This window comes from Cynocephalus volans, chromosome 1 (genome assembly GCF_027409185.1).
Source record: "Cynocephalus volans isolate mCynVol1 chromosome 1, mCynVol1.pri, whole genome shotgun sequence".
In the NCBI taxonomy this organism is placed as follows: domain Eukaryota; kingdom Metazoa; phylum Chordata; class Mammalia; order Dermoptera; family Cynocephalidae; genus Cynocephalus; species Cynocephalus volans.
In genome coordinates, this window is record NC_084460.1 from 214743692 (window position 1) to 214762420 (window position 18729).

Here is an 18729-nt window from a genome sequence, read left to right on the forward strand (position 1 = left end):
AAGGTAACCTCTGCGAGAAAAAAAAACAACAAGGTTAAAGAGACAAGGGCTTTTCATGTGTAATACCTCTGCTGCACATCTCGTTCACTGTTTACCATCCCTCAGAAATTGTAACTGTCAGAATTAGTCCTAATTGCAGATGCGAAAGCTGCCATTATAATAAAAACAGAGGCAGTGCAGGCATTAAATGTAGCAGCCTAATTTGTGAGACTACAGAAAAGGTAGAGTAAATGAATATTTCATTACTTTAATTACCAGGGACTACTCTTTTCTTGCTGTCTTATGATAAGTGTTGCTGTAACTAGCAACAGCAAACATCCACTAAAACATAAAGTGCAATAATCGTCCTGCTGTCAGGATCACCACTTTAAAATACGAGCAGGGAAAAAATATAATGGTTTATCTATTTCTTAGAGATTGCAGAAGCAGAAGATGGAAATTCATTTAATGTCAGAGGGAAAAAAACGCACACACAAAGGCACCGTAAACAGGTTTTAGTCAGAGAATAATGGCTCCGAGAAAGAGAAGAGAAAAAAAATCAGTTGACTAAACGTTTGAAATGTTAGTCCTAAAAGAATGCTGGAGAGTGAAAAGTAGGAGGTAATAGTGTTTGGATTTTTTTAAAGGCAAAATTTGTTTTGTGTTGCACAACGTAATTGCTCGAACATTAGAAAAAATTCAAGTGACTGGGGGAAAGACGAGAAAAGCAAGTAGTTTTCAAATGATTAAGCAAAGGTGGAAAAAGTTCAAGTTGGCAAAAGTTTAGAAGCACAGTCCAGTTCCATTTAAAAAGACTAGATAAAGCCTGCCAGAAAAAGGACTTTGCCTGCAGTTTCAGAGTACTGATTCATAAGATTTGGGGAGTATCAATAATTACTCACCGCTGACACTTTAAAAAATTCCGGATACCTCTCTATAAATGTCAATTTCAGGTAAAGGTGGTGGGAGGTGGTTGGATTGTGGGAGGTGGGCCTGGGATTGGGGGGTGTGGTTGAGGAGGTTTCTGAGACTGGTTGAAGCCAGCCTGTCTCTGCATTTATCACTCTGTCCCAGAGGAGGTGTTTGTTCAACATAGCAGTTTGACAGCACAAAAACACTGTGGCCAGAAGCCCTATCAAAGAGCCTACTGACACGTATCATTTGTGGTCTTGGTTTCACAGAGCAAGGCTACCTCACACTTTATCTGCACTAGTATAAAACTCCACACATTTCTAACTGTTCAGCATAGTTTTAAATCCCCCTCCTTTTTTTTTTCTTCTAAATATTGTAAACACTACTTTAAAATACCGTCTTTATTCAGAACTGCAGAATGCTGTTTTAAAAACCATAATAATTTGCAATCAATTTAGGATAATCTGTGTTAAGTTTGGGAATATTGAAGGAAAATGGGGGAAAACAGTTTAAAAGCACAAAGCTAGTAATTTATCCTAAATAATACACTCAAAGCTTAGATTAATAGGTGCAAGTAAGTTTTTTAAGAGTCATGTGGCACAAGGAACACTTCCCCCCTACAATAAATCCTACTAAACAAGAGTCTACATTAATTTGTCACCTCTGCTATTTTTGTTTAAATGTATTTCATTCACAAGCGATTGTAGTAAAAGTTAAAGAGGAAAAGTACCAGAGTTTGGGTCCTAGGGTGCATTTGTGTTTATGTGCATATGAGAAAGTGTGCATATGGCCTGTATTTAGTTTTCAAATTCCCATCAGCAGAGCAAAGGTGATGGGAAATCTTCAGAGGACAACCATTTTGCTTGGAGATAGTTCCCTCTTAATTGGTTTATTTATTATGAAAACACAGCTTACTGAGTTCTTTATATATAAACCTCACCTCTTTAAACTGAGAAATTGCATGATGTAAAACACTTCCATTGATGTGCTTGGTGTCTAAAATAGAAACTTAGGTACTTCCAAGAACATGCAAATTGCAAAGTTTCTTTGATTACAGTTACTTGGATATAGAAACAATATAAATACAATTTAAACTAATAAACAGTGAAAGCTATATATATTACATTTATAGATGACTTGGGCACTGGATTCCTTGAAATTTATTCATCCATTTAAGAGAGAAAGAGAAAAATATCAGATCTTATATAGCATAATATTTTAATCTGCTGATCTATTACTGATTACTTTTTTGGGGCGGAGGGATGGCTATCACCTTGTCAGGAGTACCTTTCTTTAATCCTAGAGTTAATTATAAAAAGAAACGTGAAACTATAAAAGGAACAAAAATCACTATGCTGTCATATGAGCTATGAAACTATTAAAGAGGAATCCATTACAGTTTTTTATGTAGAATATGTTTTGTCTTTTTCTCATGGGAAATCATTAATGACAATTACCCATTCCCAAAAGATTGTGGTCATTTACCTCTATCACTTGCGATTATTTAAAAATCTTTCTACTTTATCCTGGAAATTTAAAAATACACCTTCATATATTTGTTCTTGTTGGCTAAATAAATAAAGTTTAAATAAACAAAGTTGGCTAACCTGACCAATTCTATGTTTATTATTTGATTGAAAGAATATCTTCATTTAAATGGAATTTAAAATTTTAACTTCAAAATATTCAAGTTCAGAATTAGATCTCTTCTAGTTTGTAGTAGAGAGTGTGTGGATTTAAGTTGAAATAACACACAGCCACCAAGAAGAATGGAAAACAACTTAAAAATGAATTACATACAATAGAATATGACTTCTAATCCCATAGATTATAGGAAAAGTTATCTGGAGTCTCATTTTTAAAATAATGTGAAAAAAGGAGAAAAGAAAGGTAACTTGAATATGTATACCAACAGTCCTGTATTGTCTTCTAACAACTACTTCAAATATCAATCCCTCAACTCAGCTCAGTAAAAGAACTAAATTTGTAAATAATAATGAATCATTATGATTACATTCTTCACTTGAAAAATGAAAGCAAAGTTTAATCAGAACCTTGTCGAAATGTTTGCTCCCCTTGCACCCTTTATGCGTTCATGCTGCTTGCTCCTCCAAAGTCTGGTTTTTAGAAGCCCATATTAGTGTCTATCCAAGACTGCAACATCCATTGTAAATGTACATGGCCTTTATCAGCTTTTGTACTTCCTTGGGTCATGAACTCACAATATCTGATGAGACATTGATCATTTTCCTTCTCCTTTTTCTTTTCAGCTCCTCTAACTTTCCTGTCAGAAGCTTGAAAAAATATGCGCAGTTACTATTGCTGAGGAGAGACAAAGTTTAACTTCTGGGTTGGCAATCGGGGAATAATTCATGAGCAGATTTCTAGCAAATGATATGATTTGCGAAATTTTGGTCTTTGATTTATATTTATGTACTCCTGCTACTGCTAAGGTTTTGCCAACCTCAATTAGATCATGAATGAGATCATTTTAATTCAGCCCCCAAACTGTGACCTGACCATGGTCTGAAAGTGTTCAAAAAGTAATTTTAAGCCTCTCTTTGATTTGAAAAGGAATACTGCATGCTTGGTCGTTCATACAAATAACATAAAACTTAATTATTGGATGATTTGGCAGAGGACCTTCTTGCCAAACAACAGTCAATGCCAGCTACTGTGATGCTGGCACTGCCCGGGCCCCCAAGCCCACAGCCCTCATGCATACGGGCGTTTGTTCATTGTGTCTCAGGGCAAGATGCTTTCAAATAGGATTCATGGATATGGGAGGCAGGGTGCAACATGCAGGGTGTACCATATTTATAACTCCAGTTTAAAAATGCTGTCTCACCTAGAAGGGAAGTAGATCTGCGCTGTCAAATCACCAGGAGGCTGTGACAAAGGGAACTTGCAGCCTGACACACGGTGTAACAACATAGCAAACACCTTTAATTCTGTCATGTCTCATACCCTTTACTTTCTCACACATTTGTGGCTGCTCGAACGTTGACACCTACACTCTCTTTCGAAACTAAATAAGGCAATCTTATTTAAGACCAAATGCGACACCTGTAAAGTTATTCTTGTGCCCAGCAAAAAATAACCATTAACTCCTTCTCATAAATGCCTCTCTGCTTGCTTTGGAAAGTCTCAAGTTGGTAACAGGCCGGCCTGAGGCCCCAACTCTGAGGTCCACATGACCTCCCAAGCTCCAACAGATAGGCAACACTTCCGCCTTGAAAAGATGCGAAGATAATGTCACTGTCCAAATTGGCCTCTTACAGCTTTTCAAGTTGAAGCATTTCTTCATCACAAACTTCTGGTGTCTTTTATAGTAGGGACAGGCCCCAGTTGCTTCATTCCCCATAGCTACCGTAGTCTAATATTTTAAAAGCAAGAAATGAAAATAGCTTTTCTAAAGATATTTCCTGGAATTTTTAATGTGCTGCCTTGATTCCTTTTTTCTCTTTTTTTTTCCTTGCCAATTATAAACCACCATTTGGAGGGCTTATGAGCAATGTAAGTCCACCTCATCTAATTAAACCACATTGTTTTAAAAGCTTGAACAGTTTTCATGTCTATAAGACTTGCCGGAATAATAAACTGCTAGAGCCAGAATTCTGAGTGTCTTTGGAGAGCCAGGATTTTATCTACTGAGCACAAGGGGCCAGGCACTCAAAGAGTTAAAGAGTGTTCCCGCATTGCTGGGTAGGTTAATATCACAGCTGCCTGGTAAAGCATTATCCCGGTACCTCACTTAACAAAAGCCTCCTTTTGCAAACAGACTCCCACTTTCCCCCCAAGTGTCCAAAGGTGTTTACTGAAGTAAATCTGCCTAAATCCTTCATTGCTTGGGTCATGGGGGTGGATAGGAGGGGTGGAAGGTGTAGGGATAATCTCTTTTTGTAAATTCCGTAAATCTTCTGGGAAAAAGAAAAAAAAAAATTCAGGAATCTGTGTCACATGTTCCTGTGCAACTTCTAATATCTCCGTTAGTTTTACTCTTATAAGTGAAATCTGCCACAATAGCTATTGGAAAAGCCCGTTTCAAATGATTCACTCTGCTGTTTGAAGAGACTGCACTTCCAAAGTTGTGCATGTGTGTGTGCATGTGCGCACGTGTGTGTGTGTGTGTGTGTGTGTGTGCGCATTGTATGCTTAATCTAATTGTTGAAGGAAAACTGTTGATATCTTAAAAGTGGTTTCAGAAAGGAAAAAAAAAAGTCAAGACAGTTTAGGAACAAGATAATGTAGCTGAAAAGTTGTCACGAGAGGTTTCTGCTCTTGCTGTGGTCTCATTCCAATACGATTAACTGCATGTTACTTTTGCATGTTGAAAATGGAGGCAAATAACACAGTAAAACATGACAGGTCTGCCCGCAAGGGTTTAAACAGTTCCCAGTAAGAAGGAGCCCTTTAGGCACAAACTTTCTCTCTCAAGAGAACGTGAATACCACCAACCCCTCCCTGCAAATCTTGAAGCATCCAGTTTGAGATACAAAAAGGCTGTCATCTCACAAATGTTAAACATACTAAAAAAATCTGAAAAAAAAAGTATGGAGAAGGTGTGAAAAACGTGGCACTTTACAGCCCTCAAAGCTTTTTAAAATAGAACAACTTTTCCCCCTAAAACTCTTTTCAGAGGATTTTTCTTTTTTTTTTTTAAATTTTTTTTCCTTTTTGGCTCATTTGAGAGTTTCTTTCTTGGCTTTTTTCCCCTTTCATTTGAAAATATGAATTATCATAAAAAGCCAGGGGGAAAAATGGGAAAGTCTTTTCCAGTTTTCCTGAGGATCTATCAGTGCGTTCAGGCTGGGTGTGAGCACCCGTCACTGAGACCAGACCAGGGGCCCAGGCTCCAGCTCGCCTTTCCCTCCCACCCCCCAGCGCCCTCACCTTCCTGGTCTCATGGTAAACAATCCTAGTTACTGAAGCCAGATCACAGGCAGCACTCAAGGGCGGGAAGTCCACACACCTGACCCCCAGTCTAACAGGCTTCTGGGGTAGAATTTGATCCCTCCCTGACACTTTTTTACCTCAAGTGTTGAGCGGGTGGCCATGAATAGTACAGACATGCCATCTTGTAACACTATATGCCTGTCAGGAGGGACAGGGCCTGGTTGAGCATCAACTATATAAGGCTGGTAACTAGGGGAAGCCCAACAAACAGCCACAAACACCTAAGTTATTTCACTCAGCTACTACCCTCTGCCTCTTCTCTCTCTCTCTCTCTCTCTGTCTCTCTCTCTCTCTCTTTTCATCTTGGCTTTCTGTGGCAGAATGCAAATGGAGCCTGCCGGCGGTGAAAGGGCTGAATTGTGATTAAGAAGAAGAAGAGCTCCTTTCTTTGTTCTCCCCTCAGGGGATGTTTACTGGGAGAGACACAGCGGATCAGATATGAAAGGCATTCAGGTCAGCATTGATGTGAGCGAAAGTGAAATCATACCTAAGGCATTCAAAAGACCGCCGTGTCAGGGGTTCAGCTAACGGTGCAGCTACTGTGTGTGTCTTCCCGGAGAGGCAGAAATCTTTTCACAGACTGGCGATTTTTTTCTCCCTAATTTACTACAAAATTATAAAAGTTTTCCCCCTTGTTTTCCCTCCCACCGGATGACACAGAGTTAGTATTTTCTCTCCTCGTGGACCACACGTGAAATAGGAAAAACTTCTAATAACTGTGTTACATAAATGAACCAGCAAGAAACCATCTGAACTGTGAAATCTTAAAAACAAAACAAAACAAAACAAAACAGGTGTATTCATGTGGGCTACATATATGCATAATATGTAGGGGAAAACTGAAAGGAGAGAGAAACCAAAAGCCACACTCATGGATGGCTTTTCCTCTCACCTTCTTCACAGGAGACACGAGACAAGTCACACACACACACACACACACACACACACACACACACACACACACACACACACACACACACACACACACACACACACACACACACACACACACACACACACACACACACACACACACAGCATAAAAGCAGTACAGAACACCTTAAACCGAAATCCTTTATTTACTTTGTAACTACTAGTTACACTTTTCCTGAGAGCTTTCACTCTGACATGATTGTCACCCAAGATAAAAGTATTTGGCACATAGCTATTAAGGCAAAGGCTGCCATAGAGCCTACTGATTATTATCGCTTTCCTCTTAAAAAATGCTTGATGAAGAATACTTGGATCTTACTTTTTAAAAGTTTACACTTCCCACAGCCCAAATAGTCATTCAATAGATTTTCCAAGTGGTAAGCTGATGCTGTTGGCATAAACAGAGCTATGTAAATATATACAAAATTCACAAATCACAGCAAACAAGAATAATGAGGAGGTGCCTGGATGTTTCAGGGCTTAAAAATGAAAAGGAAAATCACATTTCATCTTCTGATTGCTAAAGAAAGAAAAGAAATAAAGAGGGGGAATAGGGCTATATTTATTGGTTTTAAATCATCCTTCCCTCTGCTCTGAATTATTTTTTTCAACCTTCACATCTTGGCTAAAAAGCATATTTGGGCTTACGTTAACATCTGCTTTTGTGGTGACATTTAATTCTGTATATTTTCAACTAGTGTTTCTGCATCACAGATTTTCCTCCTTTATCTCTTTGCTCTAAAAAGACAACCAAAGAGCAATCAAAAAGGTGTCTGACTTGGCCATTCAGACAATTGCCCCCTTGTGGGAATGCGGGAATGAATGGTACAGTGGACACCCCAGCACCATTGACGTTATAAACATGTAAATGAAACACATTAGGGCAGACAATCAATTGTCTGTGAGCATTGCAAACCTGCACTCCCTCTCTCTGTGACAGGCACAAAATAGTGTCTACCTTGGGAAGCCACGGTGCTGGAGAGGAAAAGGACAAAGAATTCCCTTTCACACAGAAGAAAATGCACCTTAAAAGCCTTGGAAGAATGCAGATGACAAAAACTGTTGTAAGGAAAAGAATCTCCTACATCGTGGAATAAACGTGGCACTGCTAGAGAGCTAGCAATGTCCTCCTTTCCTACCTTTAGGGTAGACACACATTTTTTCCCCAGGAAATATTCTTAATAGGGCATTAGGGTCTTTGTTAATCTCTTGGAATTTTCTTTACTTTAAGCAAAGAAAGAAATAAGGGTCACATCTGAAACATATGACATAGCAGTTTAGTAGGGAATTTAATCTTAGTTTTATTTCTATTTGAAAAGAAAAGCTTAAAGACATGACATTACTTTTATTTGGCAACAGAGAAACAATGTAAAGTTTAAAATTCTTAGCCCACCCTTACCCCTGGTGGGCCATCACGCCAGTAGGCTACTGGCTCCGCTACAAAGGAAAGCATGTTTCTACCCCCAATTGACTTAGTTTTTCCAAACCAAAATAAAACAAATAGATCAGTCTAGATACATAGCCCCCAGCCTCGTGTATATGCAGTGTGACAAAACTTGCAGAAGATCTCCACAGACGGAAAAGGATGGAGATGAGTCTCTTTGGAGCAACCTCAGAACTGGTACCTGCCACACAAACTGCCTGGGTGCTTAGGCAAACAGGTTCCCTGTAAGATCATCAACTTTAGGAAGAGAGCTCCCTGCTAAAGATTTCCACATGCGCAAAGATAACCAGGTCTGAACTGAGTGTAATCCGAAGGAAAGTTCCCTGCCTCTGTGTGTATTGAGGGGCTCTGACTTTCAGGTGCCCCATCCCAACTTCACCCACCTCTTAGGGTGGACAGCTAGGAGTCACATCCTGAAGAAGGGGCTGGCTGCATTTCCTTTCATTTTCATTAAAGCATCTCTGAAACGGGAGCAACTTCTCTGTCCTTCATTGCCTCTAAGCATCACTACCAGCCCCTCTACTCCCTTTAAGGTAGTGGCAAGGAGTGAGGGCTGATTTTAAACAGGGATAATCATTTCTGCTCATCTGATTGTTTCTCCTCTCAGATCCAAAGCCCTGAACACATTCAACTTGATCCCTTTTCTTTACCACTGGAAGTCAGAGACCAAAGGCATTTGTAAAAGGCTCCCTCACTTCCCTCCCTCTGCCCCAAGTCCCCCACCCTTTAGTGGACACTTTGGAGAAATATCAAATTTAACTTTTCTTTCCTTCTTCCACTTCCTTTCCCCCCTTCCTCCTAATTCAGTTTTCCTTTAAAAGACAACTTCATTCCCTTCTCTGAAACAAGCAGTTTCCGGATTTGATTTTTGTAGCACTGTGCATGTGTCTGTGGGATGTTTCTGAGGCTGATGCTGGAAGGCGGCGGGCTGGGCAGGCAGGCCCCTCTTCCCAGGCTCCGCGGGAGGCAGGAGAGAAGCAGGAGCATCCCAGGAGCCGCTGCCCGAATCAGGGGCAAAAGCAACAAACTTTGCAAGTTACAAACGGGCCGCGCCCGTGGCGGGCGGCAGCCGGGCATCTCCCGCTCAGAGTGCTCGTCTCTGACTCCAAGGCTGTTGTGGAGATAGTGGGGCATAATCAGGGGAATGAAAACGGGGGGCTGGGTTCTTCCTCTCCTCTCCAGCTTTAGTGAAAGTGCTACAAAGTCAGTCAGGCGACTAAGGATCATCTGACTGAACTTTCTTGAAACCGACACACATTCTTGTCTGCGGGCAACTCGCTTTTTGCCTCCTTCCCCCTCACCACACTCCCCCTTTCCTTCTGCACATCTTATTTTCTGGGAAGAGATTTCATCCTTTCCATGTGGGGGAAAGGAGACTGACTGCCCGCTGTGGGTTAACTTGGCCCTGGCACTGCCTTTGCCAGGCATCTTGCTAGCCCGAGATTCTCGAAGATTGGATCTTTAGATGCTTGTTTTTCTCTTTGTATGCTTATTTTCCTCGAACTGCCCCCTTCTCCTTTGCTTTTTAATAATTGTATACAGCGTTGTCTTCTAACCCATGCTCCTGACCAGCCTTTCAAACACATACACTGCTTTACATGTTTTATCTCATTGTCGCCTTAGTCTATATATACACTGTTGACTTCATTAAAATTATATCAAGTGCCATTTTGGGTTCCTGGATGACCATCTTCTTTTTTTCTTGCAGCTTCTGCTTCTATGATTATTACTGCCATTATTTCTTTCCAGGAATTTCTATATGATTTTGATAAGCATCATCGTATTTAGTGTTATCAGCAGACACGAGCTCAAAAGTGACATCTTTTCCATGAATCCAGGAAAGAAGAAAAATCCACTCAGTTCAGATAAATCCTGGCAATTCCCAAAGGGAAAGGCATTGGATACATGTTTGATGAGAAAGAAAATGAAAAGAAAGGGGGGGGGGGACTTTTCTACCTGCTTCTCAAAACCAGGACATTGCTCAGTCAGATGAAAATCCAATGAAAAACACTAACAAGTAACCAATTTACAGCATGTTTCCCCACAGACTATTTGAAAAAAAAGAGAGAGAGAGAGACAGGTAATAGTCAAAGTTAGAGAAGCTGTATGCGACAGACAGGCGTGATGTTAAGGGTGCAGGGTCTGGGCTAAATGCCTTTAAACGTGCAATTCAACTTTCCACTCAGAGTGTGGAGGCTTCTTCCAAGTTAGTGACTGGGCGGAGGGGAAACGGTTGCAGCGTTCATGGCTCTACACTTCCCTGGCACTTCATTCCACCTGCGAAGTCCCCAACGGACCTCCCTCTCTGCCAGCCGTCACCCCCCCCCCCCAGGCTTCCCAGGAAGCCGGGATCCCTCTATTTCCCCAGACCTGGGCTTTGGCCTGACCTCACTGCTGAGGCTAGGCTGGTCATCGGTGGCAAAAACCCGAAGTGGGTAGGAGGAGGAAAGCAAGAAGAAACAAACACTTTAAATAGTCGTCCCTGCAAAAGAACACTTCTGGAAGCCTTGCTTTAAATCTCATTCTCTTTTCTCTCAAAAAATGACTGTTTAACATAAGGAAAAAAAAAAAAAAAAAAAAAAAGCCTCCTTGACACAAAGCTTTTGTTATCCAGTTGATCAGCAACGTGCTTCAGATACTTGTAAGAGGGGAAAAAAGCCCCACAACAGACATTGATTTTAGAAAATCAATAACCAACATTTAATAAAAGGAACAGAGGAAACACAAGAGAGGAGAGGGGGACATTAGGTGTAATTTTAGTGTCTACTAAATTACCCAGAGAAGGGGAAGGGGAGGTCTCCTGTGTAAGGACCACCTTAAATAATGCCAGACACCAGAGTGAAGAAAAAAATTAAATTAAAAGAGAGAGAGACACACACACGTAAAAAAGAGGCGGCCTGAACTGAATCTTGGGGGAAGCAGTTCGTAATATATTATTGTACTTGTGTTTTTGTAATACTAAGCCAAACAAATAGATCAAAGACAGCACAAAGGGAAAAGGCAGGATAACGTACCGAACAGTTTCTGACTAAAATTCCTCTATCACTCCCCCATATGGCTCGACACCTCCACCACAACAAGCAAGACACACACACACACACACGCACGCACACACACCGGAGCGGGGGGGGGGGGGGGGAGACAGAGAGAGAGAGACAGAGAGAGAGAGAGAGAAGCATCATTTGTCTCTAATCAAAATTCTCTCGTCTTTGTGTTTTTCTCCCTCCAGCACCCTGCCCTGCGCCCGCAGCCGCCCCCTCCCCGCGCTGCGCAGCTCGGGGGCAGGCCGGGGGCGCGCACGATTGTCTTCTCTACAGGAAAGTTGCTCCAAATGGGCCCGGGCGGTCCCCGCGAGGCGCGAACTGGGGTTGCGACAGGCCAGGAGGCCGGGTCGGCGCTGCGTCCCCGCGCCCGGCTCGGGAGCGTCTACGCGACCCCGCGCCGGGTGATCCGGCTGAGAGCAAGGGGAGCGAGAAGTTTCCCTTCCGAGTCTGGGCTGGCGCTAGTACGCTTGTTTGTTTTGGGGGGTTGGTTTTTTTTTCTTTTTAAACTGAGTAGCCTGGGTCAGCTCCCCCACCCCTACCCCAGGACCCCTCTCTCGGCCCCAGCCCTCTCCCCTCCCCCAGGCGCCTTCCGCGCTCTTGCCAATCACTTTTCTCTTTTATTCCCACGATTTTGTTTGGGGTAATAGCTAGAGGGTCTCTCTGTCTTTCCTCTCTCGCGCTCTCTCTGCCTCTCTCCTCGTCCCTTCTCTGCCTCTCTCTTCAAGATGGACCTGCTAAACTGTCACCCCCTCCCCCTTCAATCTCCCACCTCTAGTCTGTGTGCCACTCTCACCCCCATCTCCTTCCTCCTTCCTGACTCAGCCTGGATAACGGGCTCCTCCTGACCATGTAGAAACTGCCCAGAAAAGCCTCGCTGCGCCCTGCTGCTCCTCTAGCCCCCGACGTGGGGCCCAGAGCCTGCTGGAGAGGAGCCACCGGTCCCCGAGCCCGCCCTGACCTCGCCGGACCCCGCGCCGGGCCGGCCGAGTCCCTTCCATCCCAGAGCCCGGGCGCGCCCGGCCGGGCCCCGCTGCCTGCGCGGACCGTTACTTGGCGCACGGAGAGGCGGTCGGGCGACTCCGGCAAGAAACTTTAAGCCTCGCTGAGGCGCAGCCCCGGGTCCCCTCTCCCGCCCCCGCAGTCGCTTTGCCACCCCCTCCCCCGCCCCCGCCCGGGGATCCTGCCCGACCTGGCTCCCGGGCCCCCGCCCTGCCCTCGCCGGACGCTCCGCAGCCCGGCCGGGGACCCCGCGGGCCGGGCGCGAGCGGAGCGGGAGGCGGAGGCGGAGGGAGGGCGGAGGCGGAGGCGCCAGGGGGTGGTGGGGCTGGGGGTGCCGGACCCCGGCCGGGTCCCGGCGCTCGGAACCTCCGGGCGCCCCGACGCTCACTTTGCCCGACACTTCCCCAACTCCCCCCGGTCCAGCCGCCGCGCGCTCCGGGCTCCAGCGCCGGCCGCGGAGGGAGGCTCGCCCGCGAGCCCCGGGCGCCGCCGCCGCCGCCTCGGTTCCTTTTCCCTATCCCCTTCCTTCTCCCTGGGTCTCGAGCCGCGGAGTGGCCCGGAAAAGTTTGGTTCGGGCCGCTTCTTACCGTTTTTCCTCCTGGGATTGGCTTGTTTGCGCCTCTTGCACCGGGGGCCATCCGCCATGATCGGCTGCTTCATTGATAAGAGCGGATCAGATGGCAGTTCGCATGGACTCGGCGCCCTGCTTCGGCAGCACGCAGGCTCGATCTAGCAACCAAACACAGCGACAATGTGGGCATCGCCCGCGCCCATTGAAACGCGCGCGGGCCGCCCAGGGGAGCCGGGCCAGGGCCCCGGCGAGCACCCATTCGCGCCCCCCAACGCCAAAGCGAAACTTCGGCGGCCCCCTCCCCGCCCCCCACCCCCAGCCTTGGCCCCGAGGCGCTTTGTGTTTGTTACTGTTTGGTGTGTTGCACCCGCGAGGGGATCAGAGACAAGAATTACATCTTCAAAATGAGTCATAACTCCTGACCGTATGAGGGAATGCACACGGCGGTACAGTAAGGCTGCTTGACTCAGGACTAGGCGGACCCTTTCCTCCGAAAAGTCCTCAGCCCGGCTCGGGAACTTGGGGTGAGGCGAGGCTTTCTTTCGCTCTCATCTTTTCTCACCCCCCCTCCCCTTCCCCGGAGAAAACAAACAAACAAACAACGCGAAACAGCCCCTGGATGAAGAGCACACTCGGGCAAATTGATAATAGTAATTATAGGAAGCCCACTCGCCCCGCGCCCCCTCCCCTCCCCTCCTGGAGTTGATCGAGGCACTGTCTCTTCCTCCCCCACCCCCCACCCCCAAATTAAGATTTCCCGTTTTACGCCGCAATAAGAAATATAATTATAAGCCTCTTTGGACACTGTCCCTCCCCCACCCCCCCGCCACATTGATAATATTTACTTAAGTATTTCCCCCCACCTCACTCACACACATGCTACCCCACACTGGTTCCCTTAAATAGTTCCAGTAGAAAATGTTTTTTCCCTCAAGAAAGGAAAGAGAAAGTCCAACCACTACGGCAATACTTTTAAGCTCTACTAAATGATTGTATCCTTTCTGGCTTCGAAACTTTTGTACCTAAAAATCGAAAGAGGTGCAGCATTTTTTTTCAGCTGAAACTGTCAAAACTTGGAGAAGGGGAACCTCGGAAGCAGGCAGGAGAGGAGAATCCTGAAACTCGGTGGAGGTTGGGAAGATGCTGTGCCTCGAGGATTAGTTTAAACAGGGGGCTATAAAAGATGTAACAGATGCAAACTGTAACACAAGGGCCATTAACCCTTTCTCTGCCGAGCACACTCAGTCCCCATGCCCCGCACCTATTGTCTCCTGTGCTAGAAGCTTTGCGGAAAACCTGGAAAGTAAGTATCAGTTTCCACACATTTGCTGTGAGGGGTGGGGTGGGGGCAGAGAGAAGGGGAAGTGGATATTTTAGAAAGCACCTTCCATTTACCTAGGCATACATAGTAGGAGACTTTTAATTTAAGTTTGACACATCTTATCATTTCTTGCCTGTTCTATTAATTTGTAACTGGTGGGGAAAATCCTGAAATAAAGAAATGGTCACACAAGTGTCTGGCATGAAACAGCTGGCCTGTCTGTATTCATGCTGAGACTTACACACGATTGCATATAAATACATGTTTAATAAAGTAAGTTGCTAGTTTTATGAGCATATATGCGTGTGAGGGAGAGACAGGGCATTTGTGCTGTAAACTTTATCTTTGCCTGTTATTCCTTACTCTGGAGTTAGTAATCTTGCCCTCATCATTATAGGGAGAGCATGTAAAATATATAAGTAGGTGGGAGATAAGCATTCATGTTAGTCGGCTCACCACTGTTCCTGGGAACTCCTGTATCTCTCTCTCTCGACTTTTCAGTACCAAAGTATTGAATGGGATATGTGTGAGTGTCCCCTATTAAATCCATGTCTATATTACTTTGCCATTTAAAATACAATTTAAAAATCTATCCTAATTTAAAAGCTTGATATCCTGACAGCAGTTTTTCTCCCAGTTGTAGTGACCCCCCCCCCCTTTGGTAAACGACTCAAGTTCCATGAGGACTTTCACTTCTTTATTTATAATCACAGAAGTGAGGTGTTACTTCACACACATACACACACAAAGAATGAAATAAAGAAATGAAACTCGCTAAGCAGACAAAAAACAGGCAACTTTCTACTAAGAAAAACAGCCTTCTCCGGTGGGAGAGGATGGACTGCCATGTCTAAGAGAAAGATTTGCCCCAGAATTTGGTAGGTTGGTATTGATCAAGTTTTGTAATTATTAACAGGTATTTGCCAAGTTTTAATTGCTGAATATAATGAACAGGAACTAGAGGCAAAAATAGAGCAGAAGCTTTGCCCTTGATGAGTTTTTATTCCAGCCATATAATTCTCAATAAAACTTTTCCTAGGCTGGGTAGTAAAAGGCACCTTTGGTTACCTGAATGGACAGGTACAGGGCCAATAATTTGGGGGAGGAATAAAGGAGAGAAAAGGAAGGAGAGGGAGCGAGAGTGTGAGAGAAGCGAAGAAGCCACTCTTGGGAAAAGCTTGCCATAAAGGAGCTAAACCCACCTGAAATTCCTACCCGCAGACACCCCTTCTTACTTCAGACTCACATTCCCACTCAAAAGGAGAAAATCAGAAAAGGAGGAAGGGGGACGAGCACACCAAAAAGGGGTAAAAAGAGAGAAAAGGGGGGAAAAACCTACCTGTGAAGTCTTGTTTGTAGTTTTGGCCAGAAATGGTGAGAAGAAAAAGCATGAAGAAGCCGCGAAGTGTGGGGGAGAAAAAAGGTGGAAGCGAAGAAACAGCTCCCGGAGCAAACTGCACAAAACCTCGCCAAGAGTGTCGGGAGGCAGGACCGTTATTCCTGCGGAGCAGGTTAGAACTGATCTCTTTCGGCCACTCCAGGAAACACAAACCTGGGGACGGACTGACGTGTTACGCCTCTTCTAATGACATTTTTTTCTTTTTCTTTTCTGTAGGAGAGAGACGAGAGACCCTGAAACACGCGCCACCTATCTTTGTGGGGAGGGATAATTGAAGCGCCCTGAGCGTGAGCATCATGTGAAAACGTGATCGCCAAGTTTCTCTCTGGGAAAGGATCTGGGATAGATTATACCTTGAAGTCTCCGCAAACGCTTTAGTGGAAGAAATGAAATTCCACCTCCCTCCCTCCCTCTCTCCCTCCCTCTAGCCTCCCTCCCACCCTCCCTTCTCCACGCCCCCCCCCCCCCCCCCCCCCGTCAAGCCTTTGGCATCATTATCCTCATCACTAAATCCTACAGAGTACAGGGCGGAAAACGGTGCACACCATTCACAGAACTGGGGAACTCCAAGGGGCGAAAGTTAAAGGGAAAGATCCCGGGTCCTCAATCCAGATCGCCTCTTCTTATACAGATATCTCTAATGATCAGATGTGAGATGCACACCAAGTTGTGTAGATATCTTAGCATCGCCTCTGGAAGTAAATTGTTTGCCCTTTCTCTTATTTATTTTATTTTATTTTATTTATTTCCTTTTAGATGCCAGAGCTAGGGGGGGAAAATGCTGCATGTGAACTGCATCTTAGGGCGTGCGTGTTGGGGGTGTGTGTGATGAATTTCTGGATTGGGTCCCAATATTAAAAAGTAGTTTGGCATTTTAATAAAGGGTCTCTAAGTAAATTAACATAGAGCACTGAGTCGACCGATCTCTGAATCTTTCTACCTCTCACCGAGACTTCACTACAAAGTGAGGGAGTGTGAGTAGGGAGGCAGGAGAAGAAAGGAGAAAGGCCATAGAGTAACTTAGCAGGGAAGGGAGAGTATGATATTAAACGGCATGGGGTCTAAGTTTTGGAGTACATATTTTTTGATATTGCAATTAAAATAAAATTAAAAAGAAAAGACTCCACCTTTGCTCTGAAGGGATTGGTTATGCAAATATGGAAGGGATTTCCTGGAGAATACAGCTTTCTACTGTATGGTTAATTAAATAATCACTCAAAAGCTTCCAACGTGACGCTTCTGTCGTAATCCAATCAGGTTACATAGGTCCTAAACAAGAAAGATATTTTCCACATCTGGAAGTCAGCAATTTAGCAAGCACTGCACATTATTAACCAATTCAGAGCCCACTTCCCAGGGGAATTTTTTTGAAGTTTAAGTGTTCTTAACCAATGCTCTGCTGTTTTGTTAATCAAAAAGCTGGTTTACACTGCACATAATTGGAACTAATATAGAAGTAAATAAAGACAGCCAAATTTGAGGATGCTGAGCACAGGCATTTATCGGAAAAGGAAGAAATCTCTTAGCCTCTGATGGTTCAGGCTCAATTTCTTAGAGAACTGTGAGCTTTTTTTTTTTTTTTTTTTTAAGAGTGAAAGTGCTTGAGAACCTCAGAGCACAAATAAACTTCCAGTCCAACAGCTTTGGGATTCCCTTGAAAAGGTAAAGGTGGAGGTGTGAAGAGGACTTAAGAGCTGCCACACACCAATTTATCTGCTTTAATATTTTTAAATATGTTACAGCCCCTGTTTTCAGTCTGATGAAATTATGAAATAAATAATACCCTGATCCAACACTGGACTTTTACTTATATTAAGATAAACTGCTTTGAACTATGCTTTGAATGTGTGCCTAAAGCAAGACTTTGAATGCAAGAATCACTGGCAAGTGCACTCAAAGGAGGGAAAAGTCACCACATGGATTGCCACATCCACACTCCCAGAGGTACACTTCTTTGTATTTTGTATGTTTATTGGGGGGGGGGGGGGCAGGGTAATAGCCACCCAGCACATCCACAGCTAGATCTTGTTCTAGGATGCAAGAAAGTAGATTTTCACAGTTGGTTACAGACTTACCTCTTTCCTAGTTTGAGTATTTAGTACAATGAAAATAGCTGGATAAAGTAATCTCTCCCTCAGCCCCATCACAGATAAAGTACCTATAGAAGAGGAGCATTCAAGAACTTCAATCTAAAAATTATAAGAAAATTCAAGGTTTACAACATGGGTCAGTCACATTCTTAATTTTATAGTTTACATTTCTTTCACTATTAAATATCTGTACCAAATATATGTGTGACTTAGGTTCCTCCTCTGAGATTTATCATTACTGTTCATATCCTTTTTTCTTTCTCCTTCTTCTTTTTTTCTTTCTTTTTTTTTAAAAATTGGAGTCCATCCTTCTGTAGAAGTTTGTTTTTTAGCTGCCCCTCTCCCATTCCCAAGGAAGGAGCCCATTAGAGTGATTCCAGGCAAGACCCCTCTTCAGGCGCCCAGGTAACCATTGGAGGTTTAACAGCCCAGACACACACACACCCAGGCATAACCTCGGGTCAAAGGATCCAGTCGAATAGCTAACAAAACATTGGTCTTTATTATGTATATTAAATGTCAGTTTACTTAGGATCCGACTTAAAAAAAAAAAAAAAGACTTAAGTATTTCCATTAAAAACACCTAATCATCTGATTGCTCAGTAATCCAGTGGCAGGAGGCAGCCCCCCAACATTCAGCACTGGGAGTTTCGACATGCAAGTATTTGATTTGGGGTAAAAAAGCAATCTTCCAGATTCCCATCAAGGTGGATATGTGGATGGTGGCACGGGAAGGGTCCCCGCGAGGGGTGAGCGCGCGCTAGATTGCCCCCCGCCCCTGCGTGGCACGCCCCTCCCCGCTTTTGGCCGGGAGAGTTCCCACCACTGCAGGGGCAGTGGGATTGGAGGAAGCCGGAATATAAATTTGTCCGGAACACTCCCTCAATCCGAGGGCCAGGTCGGGGACAATGGGGATCGTGGGATCAGCGGGATGCAGGAGCGCGGGGCGCAGGGAAAAGTCGAGAGAGGACTGGGGGCTGCTGGCTTTCGGCTCTTCACACAGCAAAACAAGTCCTGCAAATGAATCGCTCCCTCCCTGTCTCTTCCCCCTTAATAATCCACTTCGAGATTAGCGCAGACG

General features: G+C 44.3%; 1 protein-coding gene across 2 annotated transcripts in view; it reads right to left on the reverse strand.

Annotated features, from left to right (window-relative positions):
• ZEB2 (zinc finger E-box binding homeobox 2) overlaps positions 1–13088 on the reverse strand; it is a 122839-nt gene extending 109751 nt beyond the window's left edge. For both annotated transcript variants that reach the window (XM_063105816.1, XM_063105814.1), the window contains exon 1: positions 12855–13088. In XM_063105816.1, coding sequence (XP_062961886.1) covers positions 12855–12927 — 73 coding nt within the window. In that variant the 5' untranslated portion in view covers positions 12928–13088. The remainder of the gene's footprint in view (positions 1–12854) is intronic.
• Positions 13089–18729: the final 5641 nt, after the last annotated feature.